Below are 15,936 nucleotides of genomic sequence, written 5' to 3' on the forward strand. Positions count from 1 at the left end.
CGGTCATGTGGCATTCCAGACGCAGGGGTCAGAGTTCACGAGGTGTTCCTGAGCCCTGATTGGCCGTGAGCTACTCTTCCTTCTTGAGGAGGGACATTAGGGAGCAATTGCAGAAGTGTGTGTGTGTGTGTGTGTGACAGTATTTTTTATTAACTTTTATATCCGTGTATTTATCTGTATAGATAGATAGCAATTGTGTATTACTCACTGTATTGCTATTCTATCATCAGGTATTCAGAAAAGCTGGAAAGACTACAAAAGCTCAAAAATGAGAAGGAGAATCTTCAACAGAGGTATTATATCAGTGTTGTGAGATGCATAATTCAACTTTATGTTCAGATGTTACCCAGTCTGAATTGTCCTTTTGTTTCAGAGTCATCAAAGCCATGGACAAGAAGGTCCAGGCAGACCAGCTTGTAAGTATTTTTGTGCATGTTTTGGTGCTTTAAAACAATATATAAGCCTGTTATTAAGATAGTTCTCATAATTATGGTTGTGCATTTTGTTCAACACAGAGGTGGAAAATCATGTCATGCAAGATGAAAATCCAGCAACTCAAAGAGGCCATCTGCACTGGCAATGAAGAAGTGAAGAGTGGTGAGTATTACAACAAAAAAGCTCCCATGAGAAAAGTGTGTAAACATTCATTAATCAAATTGAGGTACTCTGTGAGTTCTTTTTTGATTGTCCTTTCAGTAGTTAAAGGACAAAAAATAAAAATAGCAATCTTTTGTTTGATGTCATGGCTGTTCTTTTTCTTCACCTTAGGCAGGGAGCTGTTATTGCGTTCCCAAGATGAAGGACAGCGACTGCAGCGCAGGGCCAGCCGACACCAGGAAAAGAGGGACAAAATTAAGCGTCATAACCAGCGTTTGGGCGAGCTTCTGGAGAAGAGATCCAAAGAGCTGCAGGGGAGGCTGGAGGTCCTGGCCGAAGTAAGGAGAGAGCACATCCTGGAGCTCACTACTCACATCTTCAACATCCAGGAGGAGAAGCAGGGCAGCAGGTCAGAGCAAATAAGATGAGCATAAACATATTCGAATGAACATTAAAACATATGCACATTAACAGACTACACATAGTGCTCTAGCCTCGGATGAATATTTAAACTGAGCTTGTTGCAATGCATTCTGGATTTTGTGCAAAAACATGTTAACTTGTAAGACAGCATAATTTTGCAGCTTACTTTGTAGAACAGCTTTAATGTGGGGATTGATAGAGCCTAAAATGTGTGCATATTTCCTGAAGAGTCTTGTGATTTCAATCACCATTGAAACACCAGCAAAATAATACACTACTGTTTAAAGGTTTTTATTTTTGAACGAAATGAATACTTTTATTCATCAAGGACATGTTAAATTGATGAAAAGTGACAGGAAAGACTATTTTAAAAATGTAATTTCAAATAATTTGAAAATCAAAAAAAATCCTGGAAAAAAATGTATCACGATTTCCACAAAAATATTAAGTATCACAACTGTTTTCAGTATTAATAATAAGAAATGTTTCTTCAACACAAAGTCAGCATATCAGAATGATTTCTGAAGGATCATGTGACACTGAAGACTGGAGTAATGATGCTGAAAATTCAGCTTTGCATCACACAAATAAAATATATTCAAATATATCAATTTAAATGTTTAATAATTAAAATGTATTCAATTGTTATACTTTCAAATAGAAAACAGTTACTTTTGGTGAGCATAAGAGACTCTTTCCTACAAAATAAAAAAAAATTTTTACTGACCCCAAAAATGTAAAGATAGTGGGTATTTCTTTCCACCTGGTATGCCCACCATAATCATACTGAATAATTGCTTATGAATGTGCCCTTTGATTGTGACACTTCACACTCAGTTGATCCAGGGACACTCTTTGTGCAATTACTTAATATCACTTGGCATTGATAAATGATCATGAACTTGATCTTGTTAGGCTGGTTTTTGAAAATGGTGTCTAAAGCATAAAACATAATCTTAAGTGTTTCTGTCTTGCAGGGACCCAGCAGAGGCTGAAAATGACCTTGCTCTGACCTCCAGCACCGTCAGTGAACTCGCAGAGGCGAGGCGAATCACCTACAGCTCAGGCCGCTGGATCTGGGACGATCAGAACGGAGAGACGAGCATCAGTATTACTGGTCCACATGTCACACTTCCCAGTAATGGAGACTGCTCAGCCTATTACAGCTGGGTGGAGGAGAAGAGTGGAAATCAGGGGCCAGGTACAGATAGTAATAACGCTGGTTATTACTGTACATCTCAAGCATTAAATCCAAAGCAAAATGTAAAAACCTTTTATAGTTTGTCAGCTTGTTACTCGCTATGAACCAAGGAAGCTTAACCAAGGAAGCTGGAATGGTGTTAAAACACCAACCAACCAGCCAACCATTGTTATTTTTCAGTGCAGTTATAGTTGACTAATTATGCAATGCAATACATTCAGTTTTAATGCTTCGGTTACTTTTTAAAGGAAATCAAATATTAAACAAATTCATTTTACAAAATTGTGTATTTTCTTGTGTAGAGTTGGACCACATCAACCCGGCACACACCATCAGCGCCGCCCTCTGCTATGCTACACAGCTCGTCAATATCCTGTCTCATATTCTGGATGTCAACCTTCCGAATAAATTGTGCAACAGGTTACAGCTGCAAGTTTATTGTCTATTATGGTTTTTATTTATAGTTTGAATTGAATTTTTTTATTTTAGTTAATGTCTCAGTAATTTTGCCCTGTCTTTGACACATTTAAAGGGGTAATCCGATGCCCATTTTCCACAAGTTGATATGATTCTTTAGGGTCTTAATGAAAAGTCTGTAACATAGTTTGGTTAAAATTTCTCAATGGTAGCGTAAAAAAACACCTTTTTACCCTGTCAAAAATAGCTTTTTTCGGAGCAAGCCGTTTTGTAGCATTTTCCTTTAAATGTTAATGAGCTCTGCTGACCCCACCCCTCTCTTCCGATCTGCTCTCAGAGAGACTGTTTACTTTAGCTGCATTCATCGTGAAACTTGCTAATTAGCACATTATTAGGAAAGGTGATTTGCAAAGATTCATTAAAAAAAACTTACACTCACTTATATGATGTCGTGAAGCATCGCAGACGCGGAATCGGTTGTCGTCTACTATGACGCACTACACGAGCTGAAACGATGGAATCTTGCGTCCCGACGCCCATTGACGTTTACGAGTCCCCACGACACCCTACGTCAAGCAAATCGTGGCAAAATCGGGCTAAAATCATATAGTCTGAACCGGGCATTAGCCGCATTCATCGTGAAACTTGCTAATTAGCACATTATTAGGAAAGGCGATTTGCAAAGATGAATTAAAAAAAAACTTACACTCACTTCTTTTGTAGGTGAAGCTGGATCATGAATGATTCGCGCGAACATAAACGCATTTATGTAGATCGGGGGATGCATTCCCTTCAGAAACAAACGTAATCCACTGCGTCTTCAGCAGCTCAGATGTCAGGAGTAAATGACAACTGCTATGTTCATTATTACATCCAACAACAGAACACCTCAATCGCTTAGGAGTCATTCTTGTCCACATCTGCTCCGGCGGTGAAACAATGGCGGACTGATGACAGTCACTCAGGGCGGAGCTAAGGTAAGACGCCAGTCCAGACTGTGCTGAAACGCTACTGTCAATCAAACTATCGTGGGAGGAGCCTGTCTTTGTGATGTCACACAGACAGGCATCTGAGATCGGCTCGATTTGAGAAAGGGGAAAAGATTTTAGTAGATTAAAAAACCACTGGATGGATTTTTATCATTATAGGGTGGTTGTGTACACACACTGCCAACACACATTTCAGTTCAAACTACTTGTAAAAGTGCATGTAGCATCGGATGACCCCTTTAAAAAAAAATGTCTTTATAGTTTTATTTTCAGTTTATTTTTGTAGATAAAGTAACTAAATGAGAATGATAAATGTTGCCCTGACAACTAGCTGAAACAAGTTTGTTTGCTTTTTAAAATATTTTATTATAATATAAAAACAAATGTGTCCTGTGTTCTGTTTTGTCTTTTCTACAGTGAGTTCTGTGGCGACAATCTGACCCGCTACCGATTCACCCGTGCTGTAAACAAACTAAACACCAACATCCTGCACCTCTGCTTCTCACAGGTAAATTCTTCTCAAAACTGAGACCACTCTGATCTGAGAAGTCATGTTATGATCATAACTCATGTTTATGATGGGATTTTTAGCATGTCGACAGCGAGCAGCTCCATCCGCACCACACTTTGAGGAATATCATGTTTCTTGTGTCAACAGCAAACAAGAAACTTGGCAGGTGAGAAATTACATTTTCCTGTTCCTTTGTGAAAACAATTTACTTTTATATTGTCCATGATGTATGTTATAGTCCATTATTCATGATCCAATCAAATTCCGATAAACCAAGACTCGTCCTAATTATTTGCTGCTTTTATTTTATTACTGTTCAATAAAATTGCAGTCAGTATGATATATTTTTTAAAGAAATTAATACTTTTTTCAAAAAATACATTAAATTGATCAAAAGTGACAGTAAAGAATTATAATCTCATCTAAATTTTATTCGTCAAAGAATACTGAAAAAAAAAAATTAAGCAGCACAACTGTTTTTACCATTAGAAATGTTTCTTGAGCAGCCAATCGGCATATTAGAATGATTTCTGAAGGATCATGTGACACTGAAGACTGGAGTAATGATGCTGAAAATTCCAAATTAAAATGACATTTTAAAATATATTCAAATACAAAAGTTGTTTTAAATTGTAATAACATTTCAGAATATTACTGTTTTTACTGTATTTTTGATCAAATAAATGCAGCTTTGGTGAGCATAAGAGAGACCCCCAAACCTTTGGTCAGTGTCATATAATGGAAAACTAATGTTTAGAAAACTTTTCCACTCTTGTTCACTGTATAGATCTGGGCCGTTTGAGGTGAGCGCTGACTTGGAAGACTCTATGGAGTTTGTGGAACCAGAGGCGGCTGGCCCGGCGGAGGAGAGTGGAGACGAGGCAGTGACGGATGAAGAAACAGACTTAGGCACAGACTGGGAGACGGTTCCAAGCCCTCGCTTCTGTGACATCCCCTCCCAGCCTATGGATCTGTCCCAGAGCGGCATGCAGGCGTCCCAGCCAGTTGGAAATGCAGGGGGCATGATCTCCTCTGCAGCTGCCTCCGTTACGTCCTGGTTCCGCGCCTACACCGGGCAGCGCTGAGATCTGGTGGTGGTTAGAACCACCAATTAGACCTATGCAAACACCCCATTAATGTCATCCTCACTTATGTCAGCTTGGCTATTGGGAGAAATAAAGGGAAGTTTTCATCTAACTGCTCATACGATACTAAAGTGTGTGGTAGAAACCAGAGTGAAGGCTGTGTTCAGAAACAACTCATGTGTGGTTTTATTGCAGGATGGAATAGTGTGGTGAACTACTGTTACATTTCTGATGTTTTGTAGCTCATGTTATACTGTAGACACCAGTATTCCGTGTATATTGCCAAATATTTTTGTTTGCTCATCGGTGCAGAAATTGTACATTTGAAGCATCGTTTGGACAGACTTGACTGTGCTTTGAGTTTGATTGACTGGTTGCACCTTCTCACCAGCTCTTCAAAGAACCTTACTGTATAATTTTTGCTGGACTTGTCTGAGAGAATGGCAAATATTATTGTCTTGTTTTATTAGATTTTAAATTTACAAGAATTGTGTTTTATGAACAAAGTTTTAGTCTTTTCCATTAAATTTCCTCAACCACTGCAGATTGCATTGGGCAGAAAAATGCTTTGTCATCCAGTGGGAGAGGCTGGCCGTCTATTTGCTCTTAGGATTTATTTACGTTTATCACCCTCTTTAATTGTTGGGGGAAAAAGCACATTCATGGTTTCATTGTAGAAATGTTTTTGTATTAGCCAACCTTTTCTATTATTAAACTAAATACCTCTCTGAAATTTAACAGGAAATTAAGCATTATTCCTGTATACACAGACTTTGAAAATCTAACTTAGTTACACAGGTTAATTATGTAGTATTTGGTCGTAACTCCATTGTAGTTCTACACTTCAAGGCATGCCAGGCAAAAGACAAGTATGAGTGAGGGCAATTCAAACCCTTTCACATAGGAATATATCTTGAAAGTGAAAGTGATGTGACGTGGCCAAGTATGGTGACCCATACTCGGAATTAGTGCTCTGCATTTATCCCATCCAAAGTGCACACACACCCGGAGCAGTGGGCAGCTATTTTTTGCTGCGGCGCCCGGGGAGCAGTTGGGGGTTCGGTGCCTTGCTCAAGGGCACCTCAGTCGTGGTATTGAGGGTGGGAGAGAGCGCTGTACATTCACTCCCCCCAACTACAATCCCTGCCGGTACGGTACGCAACCTTTGGGTTACGAGTCCGACTCTCTAACCATTAGGCCACGACTTCCCCATCTTCCCCATTCCATCTTGAATATAGTTTCAATGATCTACTCTTTTTATAAATTTATTTTGGAAATTAAAGCCCAGTTATGAATGATGTAGATTTTTAAAGTACATTTAAAACTATAAATTCAAATGTTCAACCCCAAGACATCATCCAAAAGGAATACCTATCAGGTTGCAATTAACCAAACCCTGCCTACACTAATCTAAAGGAAAGCCACAGATTAACTGGTTAATACAAGTATTCTGTTTAAGGTTGTCTTCTATGGATTAATACAGTGTACGCATTTAAGAAAGAAAAAAAGGGAGAGAGCAGAACATTGGTTACAAATTCTTCAAGATATACTTTATTGAAGTAAAATGCCTTAACAGGCAGAGCACAGCAATGTCATTAACAATTTTTAAAAATCTGACACTTTGGAAAACAGTATATTGCAATGAATTTTTTTCTTTTTTCAGATTGTGTTCAGTTAGTCACTGTCAAGATGGAGAAACTCTCTTCCCACATGTTTCCTGTCAAAAAACAACACATCAAACAAGGGAGAAATCAATACTTAAAATCTGAAGAATATGCACTCCCTGAACAAGAGCGACCATTTCATATAGATATCTATATACACAAAGTTAGCATAAAAAGAACAAGGCATTTTACCCCATATTAAGATTAAATGCATTTCACTCCACACTCATGCCATCATTCATCACCCTGTTATGATATATAGCATTCTGTGCTATGTACAATGTAAACATCTGGGCTCAGAACAATCTCAAAAAGTCAATCCCATCAAGTCGCAAAATCATTTCGCCACCTAGTATCCCAGGACTTTTTAGCAGTACTAAGAGATGATAATGGAAGATGGGGAAATGGGGAAGATGGGTCAATAACTCATTGTGCTTTTGTTTAAAGTTTCCCTAATGGCCAATGAGTTAATCATGTATGTAAATACGTTGGGAGATAAACAGAACTGCAATGCTCAAAAATGTTCAATATTAGGCCAAGTCAACATCAGTGCATGAAATAGTCAGGGTGTTACAGAAAAAGAATGGTGGGTGGATTGGAAATATAAGTTAGTCATTAATGCTTACTCCAAGTAAAAATCATCAAGCAGTACCCAGATAGAACTCTGCAAAATTCAATCTTTAAAGGTTAAAGTGCAGACCAACATTAAGGACCTGAGGAGGGTTTTCGACAGGAGAATTGGTGATTGGTTGGCAGAGTAGAAGTTCAAAGACCCAGCAATCTCTTATTAGTTTCAGCAACCGGGTTGTAAGCACTATACATCAAAAGCGCACATGCTCACTGGCAACACGTAGGCACAGGAAACACACAGCCCATTCACACTAGTTACTCTCACATATAATCAGGCCTCAGAAATAAAACCCACACTGCAGTCGTCTTTCTGGCACACTACAGATCCTCGTCAGTGTCCCTGCTTTTCTTGTAAATTGGCATGTTGATGCTATGAAAGGCAGGGACCCAGCGGTTGTCATGAAGTCCCACATTGCAACCAGGTGTGTCTTTGTGAGATCTGCGGCAGCACATCCAGAAGCCTGGGCCATATGGTAGCGCCTGGCAGTAGGGCTTATGATGCCAACGGCAGAGCGAAACATCACCACGGTCATAACGCTTCTTGCACTGCTTGCAGGGATCGTCTTTGTAGCGTGGATCACTCACCCAACGAGAGTCCGCCGGCCGTACGTTGTAACTCTCAATGATGAATTTAAAGTAATGGCAGGTGCACTTGAGGGCAGCCAGGCTCTCGGTAGGCAGCAAGCAGAAGATCTTTACAATGATGTGGTGCGGCAGGAAAGCCATGTACTGCTGAGGCTCTAAAAGCAGCTGGATCTTGAAGCGAGCTTCTAGGAACTCATGAGACACCAGGCGGCGTAATGGAATAGGCACAGGCTCCTGACTAACTAAGCAAGTCTCCCCTCCCTTGGTCTCCTCTAAGTTTGGATGATTTTGGTCACCCACAAGTCCATCCCTGCTCTCCTCTCTGAAAGACACGATGACTCGATGACTCGATGAAGTGTCGACAGAAGGCTCAAGGTACTGGATGTGAGAAGGCTCTTTGTTCTGCAATCTGCTCTTTGATGGGGAGGGCAGGTGCTGCTCCTTCAGAGGCTGAGGAGAAGATTTGGCAAAGAACAACATGCCTGGTATCGGTTCCGCACTGCACTCTGAGCTTGCATCCTTTGGTGAGGACTGCACGGTCTCAACAGCTGTGCTAGTTTCCTGTCTTGAGATACAAGAACTTTCTTCCTCCTTGTCAAGCCCACACTGCGAGGTCTCTATCGACTCAAGGGTCTTAGGTGGGGAACTCAGTTTGTCTAAATCACTATCCAGTTGCTGTGGGACACTCTCAACTCTACAGTCCTGAGGAACAGAAGGTGACACTGGTTGTGACGGCAGCGAGTAAGGTTCTGACCCTGCCAGAAGCACACGCCCCACCTTCCTCCGTAAGCTGTTGTTTCGAGAGAGGTCTCCTCCACCTTCCCGGAGGCTTTGTCTACTCAGGCACTGCGACTCCAACTTGGCCACCATATCCAGAACTCGAACAGACTCACCTACCTCTTCCTGGACCTCCAGCTTTTCTGCAACCTTGGACTGCTGCTCTGCAGGCTGAGGGACGGTTCCAACTTTAGACAGAGTGATGGTGCTGGTGCTGCGTAAGAATGGGACTTTGGAGCTCACCTGTTGGTCGCTGACTCTTTGCTCCAAGTATGCCACCATCTCCACCACAGAAAGCGTCTTTTCATCTTCTCCCTCTGTTCTGACTGCATCCTCTGCAACTCCTTTGCAAGGACTGACGTTCTCATTGAGGGTCTCCTGCTGAGATACTTTAAGTATTTCAGTTTTTGGAGATGTTTCCATACTTTTTGACTTGTCTGGGTTTCCAGACCTTCTCCTGCGCTTAGCCACAGACCAGTCACCATCCCAGCATCCTTTGTTTTTCACAGAGACAGTCCGCAGCTCTGGGGCAATGGCTTCTTTTTCTGAGGTGTTGTCAATAACACTACTGCAAGTACTGCCACACTTCTGAGTTGCAAAAATGGCGATTTTCTCTTTTGTGTTCCCAGGTTTAATGACAGCCCATATATCCAAAAACCCCTCTGCATCTTCTCCTTGGTAGATCCTAAATGAGCCTTCATTCTCCAAACCAGTCGAAGGTGAGAGCAGAACTAAAGAACTGGTAAATGTTGTGACAGAGGATGCTCTGCTCTTGCGAGACCCACTAACTCTAGTTTGTGCATTACTCCCACTGCTACATCGGAGGGTGTTGGTGGAGATGACACTGAGGGGACACCGGTTGGCTGTGCCGTTGCCAGATGAGCCCATGAGCCCACACTCCTGGCGAACACCCCACTCTTTCCTGAGCACTCCCTGCTGGTCGGCATGGAGGCCTCTTGTTCCATTGTGCACAGATTCCCGATGTATCTCTTTATCTTGTGGTTTGGGGTATGGCTTGAGGTACATGGTGGTAAACCTAAGAAAAAAGGTATAAAAGAGAGAATTTAAAAACAAATATAAGGTGTTCCACTAAAAAACTGGTTAATAAAAAAAAACACTTTTATTATTCCAAGGTAAATAATAAAACATACATAAGTATCTAAAAGGAATCTTTCAGTCCAGTAGAACTTCAGTCCATTCATACAAATTACACAAAGTTTGTATTGTATGGCTTTAGAAGACTTGAAAAATGGTACGAGTTGAATAGGATTTGAAGCCTGACAGTCCAGGTTTACTACATGATGTCCCTGTATGGACAAAAAGCAACATTCTGCTCAACATTCTTCTGTGTTAGGCAAGGCAAGTATATATATATATATATATATAGCACATTTCATACACAATGGTAATTCAAAGTGCTTTACATAAAAGGAAGTCAAATAATCATAAGAAATAATCACAACAATAAAACAAGGAATTTAAAATGATTTAATTGATTTAAAATTAATTTAAAACCATTAAAAATAGAAAATGATTATTATACATAAAACACAGTGCAATCAGTTCGGACTTAGCACAGTGCTCATTCAATAAATGTACAGCTAAATAGATTAGTTTTGAATCTGGATTTAAATGTGGCAAATTTTTTAGCACATTTCATCTCTTCTGGAAGCTAATTCCAACTGCGGCATAATGGCTGAAAGCGGACACCCCTTGTTTTGAGGGAACCCTTGGTATATTTCTAACTGACTCGATCCTAATGATCTGAGTGGTCAGTTAGGTTTATATTCAGTGAGCATATCTGCAATGTATTTAGGTCCTAGGCCATTGAGTGATTTATAAACGAATAAAAGTACTTTAAAATCAATCCTAAATATAACTGGAAGCCAGTGTAAGGACCTGAGGACTGGTGTGATATGCTCAGATTTTCTGGTTCTAGTCAGAATCCTGGCAGCAGCATTCTGGATGAGCTGCAGCGGTCTAATGGTCTTCTTGGGAAGGCCGGTGAGGAGACCATTACAATAGTCCACCCTGCTGGTGATAAAGGAATGAACGAGTTTCTCCAAGTCTTGACTGGAAACAAAATATCTAATTCTTGCAATGTTTTTGAGATGATAGTACGCTGATTTAGTTACTGTTTTGATATGACTACTGAAACTGAGGTCTGTCTCCAGAATCACACCAAGATTCTTGACTTGATTTTTAGGTGTTTGACCCCTAGAGTCAAGGTATGCATTCACCTTAAGAACTTCACCTTTGTTTCCAAATGCAATGACTTCAGTTTTCTCCTTGTTCAACTGAAGAAAGTTCTGGCACATCCAACTGTTAATTTCATCAATGCATTGGTAGAGAAAGTCAATGGGGCTGTAGTCATTTGGCGATAAAGCTAGGTAAATATCATCAGCATAGCTGTGATAGGCAATTTGGTTATTTCTTATTATTTGAGTTAGTGGGAGCATATACAGGCTAAACAAGAGCGGTGCAAGAATTGAGCCTTGTAGGACTCTACATGTCATGAACATCCACTTAAGACTTGTACTCTCCTACAGTATACTCACATAATAACCTCTTCCTTCTAAGTATGACCTGAACCATTTAAATACCATTCCAGAAAGCCCGACCCAGTTTTCCAATCTCTCTAGAAGTATGTTAAGATCGACAGTGTCAAACGCAGCACTAAGATCTAGTAGTACCAGCACTGATATTTTGCCAGAATCCGAATGAAAGCGAATATCATTTATTATCTTAATGAGCGCTGTCTCTGTGCTGTGATGTGGTCTGAAACCAGATTGAAAACGCAGCACTAAGATCTAGTAGTACCAGCACTGATATTTTGCCAGAATCCGAATGAAAGCGAATATCATTTATTATCTTAATGAGCGCGGTCTCTGTGCTGTGATGTGGTCTGAAACCAGATTGAAAATAGTCCAGGTATCCATTTGAGTTTAAAGGGGTCATATGATGCGATTTCAAGTTTTCCTTTCTCTTTGGAGTGTTACAAGCTCTTGGTGCATAAAGAAGATCTGTAAAGTTGCAAAGACTAAAGTCTCAAATCCAAAGAGATATTCTTCATAAAAGTTAAGAGTCAACCACGCCTACCTAAAACGGCTTGTTCTAACATGCCCCCACATGTCTACTTCACTATGTTGTGGTGTTCGGCCAATCACAATGCACTGGGTCAGCTGGCCAATCAGAGCAGACTGCGCTTGTCAAAGGAGGGGGCTTTGTTGAAAACTACGCGTTTGAGAGAGGCGGGGCATAGAGGACCTACACTAATGTACAGTATTTGAAAAATAATGCGTTTTTTGAACATTAAAGCATGTCAACATATTCTGTTACACCAAATAATGATCTTTAAAATAGCATTATACGACCCCTTTAAGTAGTTGTTCAGCTGATTAAAAACTACCTTTTCAATAATCTTGCCTATATAAAAGGAAGATTTGATATTGGTCTATAGTTGCTCAATATGGCATTATCAAGATTGCTCTTTTTCAGAAGGAGCTTAACAACTGCAGTTTTCAGGGAGTTTGGAAAAGTCCCAGAAAGAAATGAGGCGTTCACCACTTCTAATAGATCTGCTTCTAAACAGTTAAGCACACTTTTGAAAAAAGTGGGATGTGGGAAGTGTGTCAAGATAGCAGGTTGACAATTTAAGGTGCTGTACTATTTCTTCCAAAATTTGGCTATCAATTGCTTCAAAAACAGACATAGTAACTTCTTTTTGAAATTGCGGTTGAATTTGTCTGACCTCTGTATAACTTGAGGATGTGCTAATTGCCTTTCTGATATTATTGATCTTCACAGAAAAGAAGGAAGCAAGCTCATTTAATTTGCTGTCGGAGAGCATTTCACTGGGAATCTGACTTTGGGGGGGGGGTTCTGACTTGGGGTGTGTTAGAGGATCATACAGGCTTGGAAACGGATGAGGAAGAGAACTGTTCCTTTAAGATGCATGTCCCGTCAATAAAAACTAACAATACCAAAAAGTAATTTCTTTAATGTGCCCACTTTACAGTCATGGCCAAAAGTTTTGGCAGAGACATACATTTTGTGTTGCTGCAAAATTTGCTGCTTAAGCAGTTGTGGTATTCATTCACATTGTTTCTAGATTATTGTGTAGAGTGATCAGATGCATTTTAAATAATTGCTAAAGGCTTCATTGGCCCAAAACATGAACTTTTCACAAAAAACATTTCACTGTTTTTTTATCCTGACACAAAATGACCAGCTAACATTAATTGACAAATCATATCAGCAGCACATGTGAAAGTGTGAATGAGTACTAGCAGGGCTTAATTCGTAAATGAAGAATTGCTGGATCCAAAACAGCGATTAAAAGGCGCTGTGACGACACTGAAAATACAACTTAAGTTTTCCCGGAACATTCAATGACGGCACTAAACGGCGATGCCACAATTATAAGAGAGGATCAGTCACAAGTTTCTGCATTAACCTAACTAGGGCACAGCTTCAAACCCTGCGTCAAAAATTGGTTGCTAGGACAATTTTAGAAAAATTTATATCTAAGATACATTAAAAATAATTTAATCATAGTATAGGTATAAATAGGGCTGGGCGATATGGGCAAAAATTCATATCTCTGTATTTTTTGGCCGATTTGCAATATACAGTATTATATATATTTTTCAAATATTTCAGCGAAATGTATATTTTAGTCAGAATTATTGCACTCCTATTTAATTGAGCTCTGTTTGTTTGGTGCGGATGCGCGGCGGCGCTCGTTCACTGAAATCTGAAGTTTAGCGGAGAATCCCAAAGCAGAAGACTCATGCACGTCATACAGAAAAATGGAAATATTTCCATGGCTTTCTAACATTTACAGATGGAGAATGTACCTGTGAAATGTAAGTTATGCATTCAGCATTCAAATCAGATGCATTTTAAATAATTGCTAAAGGCTTCATTGGCCCAAAACATGAACTTTTCACAAAAAACATTTCACTGTTTTTTTATCCTGACACAAAATGACCAGCTAACATTAATTGACAAATCATATCAGCAGCACATGTGAAAGTGTGAATGAGTACTAGCAGGGCTTAATTCGTAAATGAAGAATTGCTGGATCCAAAACAGCGATTAAAAGGCGCTGTGACGACACTGAAAATACAACTTAAGTTTTCCCGGAACATTCAATGACAGCACTAAACGGCGATGCCACAATTATAAGAGAGGATCAGTCACAAGTTTCTGCATTAACCTAACTAGGGCACAGCTTCAAACCCTGGGTCAAAAATTGGTTGCTAGGACAATTTTAGAAAAATGTATATCTAAGATACATTAAAAATAATTTAATCATAGTATAGGTATAAATAGGGCTGGGCGATATGGGCAAAAATTCATATCTCTGTATTTTTTGGCCGATTTGCAATATACAGTATTATATATATTTTTCAAATATTTCAGCGAAATGTATATTTTAGTCAGAATTATTGCACTCCTATTTAATTGAGCTCTGTTTGTTTGGTGCGGATGCGCGGCGGCGCTCGTTCACTGAAATCTGAAGTTTAGCGGAGAATCCCAAAGCAGAAGACTCATGCACGTCAGACAGAAAAATGGAAATATTTCCATGGCTTTCTAACATTTACAGATGGAGAATGTACCTGTGAAATGTAAGTTATGCATTCAGCATTCAAAATTAAACAGTGCGAGTAGCCTGCGTCTCTGTCAGCAGCACACACAGCCTTTCTGTCAGAGCATATGACGGGCCGAGCCGCTTAAACTAATATGCTCACAAGTTTCTGCATTAACCTAACTAGGGAAAACTTCAAACTGTATATCTAAGATACATTAAAAATAACAAAATTTCTCTTCATAAAAATAAAATTCAATCATAGTAGGCCCTATAGGTATAAATATGCGAAAAAATAACTGACTTAAATAAGTAACAGTTTTAATTAAACACGCATCCTTGCTTTATTTTACAAAATCCCAAATGTCCTGTTGTTATTTTGTGTGTGCAAAAATAAAAGTAAACACTTTGTGCTTTCGAATTATGTCTTACTCTTATTTGTATTACCAAAAATGATTTTATTTTTCAGCTGTTTGACCACGCCGGCGCCTCGCGCGCTCTCACACACACCATATTCGCAACTCAAACTTGACGTCGCAGTCATTTCATTATCAAAATAAAATAGTCAACCAAAAAAAGGTTACACTGGTCAATTTAAATAGTCTGTGGTATAACTGGTCCACTTTGTATGCAAAGCACATTTTTGCTCATGTGAAGAGGATATTTCGGTCAATATATGAACGCGCGAAGTACAAAGCCTCTACATTATAAATAATGGTTTCATTCAAATACATTGCAAATATGGAAACATTAGGATTTGTGCCGAATGAGAGGTACGTGAGCCCAATTAATGCCTGGTACTTTCAGTTTCGCTTTGTTTTGGTTTCTTTAGGTTTATATATTTTTTATTTCATTCTTGTTCTTTTCTGAATACCGTTACATTTATATGATTTGTTTTGGAGTGAGCTATACTAAAGTATAGCTATATTTATAGAGTTTATAATGTTTAAACATTTATTATAATATTTCACTTTATTTGGTATTATTTCTGGTATTATTACACTCTCTCCAAATGTTCTGCTGCTCAGAAAACAATAAGCAGTAGCCTAAGCACCAATCAATGAGAGCGAACTTTGAACTTAAGAAAGCTGACTGGTCACGGTCAAAACTATGTTGAGGACCAATACATAACCTCCAAATACTATATAAACCTGCGCTCGCTCTCGTATGCACTCACGCACGGTTCTAATGCCGGCTCAAATTAAGGACTGAGTACTAGTCAGGTAAAATCACTATCATACTAAATAGATTGTAAGAGCAGACTGATTGCTATAAAAAGGAGGGAAGTTCCAATCATTGTGTTCTTTTAGCAATGGTTTCCTCCAAAGAAACATGTGCAGCCATAATCGCTTTGCATCAAAAAGGTCTCACATGCAAGGAAATTGCTACAAAGAAAATTGCACCTGAAAGAACCATTTACCGGATCATCAAGAACTTCAAGCAGAGAGGTTCGACTGCAGTGAA

The 15,936-nt window shown here is 39.4% G+C and overlaps 2 protein-coding genes and 1 pseudogene across 9 annotated transcripts in view; 2 read left to right on the forward strand and 1 right to left on the reverse strand.

Annotated features, from left to right (window-relative positions):
• Window positions 1-5,970, forward strand: part of LOC107589616 (beclin 1-associated autophagy-related key regulator) — a 7,110-nt gene extending 1,140 nt beyond the window's left edge. The window contains exons 2-10 of the mRNA XM_016278118.1: window positions 231-293; window positions 374-416; window positions 516-597; window positions 769-1,006; window positions 1,998-2,221; window positions 2,524-2,641; window positions 4,045-4,135; window positions 4,219-4,304; window positions 4,926-5,970. Of these exons, the coding sequence (XP_016133604.1) occupies window positions 231-293; window positions 374-416; window positions 516-597; window positions 769-1,006; window positions 1,998-2,221; window positions 2,524-2,641; window positions 4,045-4,135; window positions 4,219-4,304; window positions 4,926-5,223 (1,243 nt within the window). The 3' untranslated portion in view covers window positions 5,224-5,970. The remainder of the gene's footprint in view (window positions 1-230; window positions 294-373; window positions 417-515; window positions 598-768; window positions 1,007-1,997; window positions 2,222-2,523; window positions 2,642-4,044; window positions 4,136-4,218; window positions 4,305-4,925) is intronic.
• Window positions 1-7,632, forward strand: part of LOC107589618 (TATA box-binding protein-like protein 2) — a 12,334-nt pseudogene extending 4,702 nt beyond the window's left edge.
• LOC107589614 (F-box only protein 34-like) overlaps window positions 6,858-15,936 on the reverse strand; it is a 27,797-nt gene continuing 18,718 nt past the window's right edge. For 7 of the 8 annotated variants that reach the window (XM_016278112.1, XM_016278109.1, XM_016278115.1 and 4 more), the window contains one exon: window positions 6,858-9,915. In XM_016278112.1, the coding sequence (XP_016133598.1) occupies window positions 7,836-9,915 (2,080 nt within the window). In that variant the 3' untranslated portion in view covers window positions 6,858-7,835. Of the gene's footprint in view, window positions 9,916-10,030; window positions 10,145-15,936 lie in introns of those variants that run through there. The other variant, XM_016278117.1, reaches the window with a different exon arrangement.

Source organism: Sinocyclocheilus grahami, unplaced genomic scaffold (genome assembly GCF_001515645.1).
Source record: "Sinocyclocheilus grahami isolate Dianchi unplaced genomic scaffold, SAMN03320097.WGS_v1.1 scaffold118.1, whole genome shotgun sequence".
Classification (NCBI taxonomy): Eukaryota; Metazoa; Chordata; class Actinopteri; order Cypriniformes; family Cyprinidae; genus Sinocyclocheilus; species Sinocyclocheilus grahami.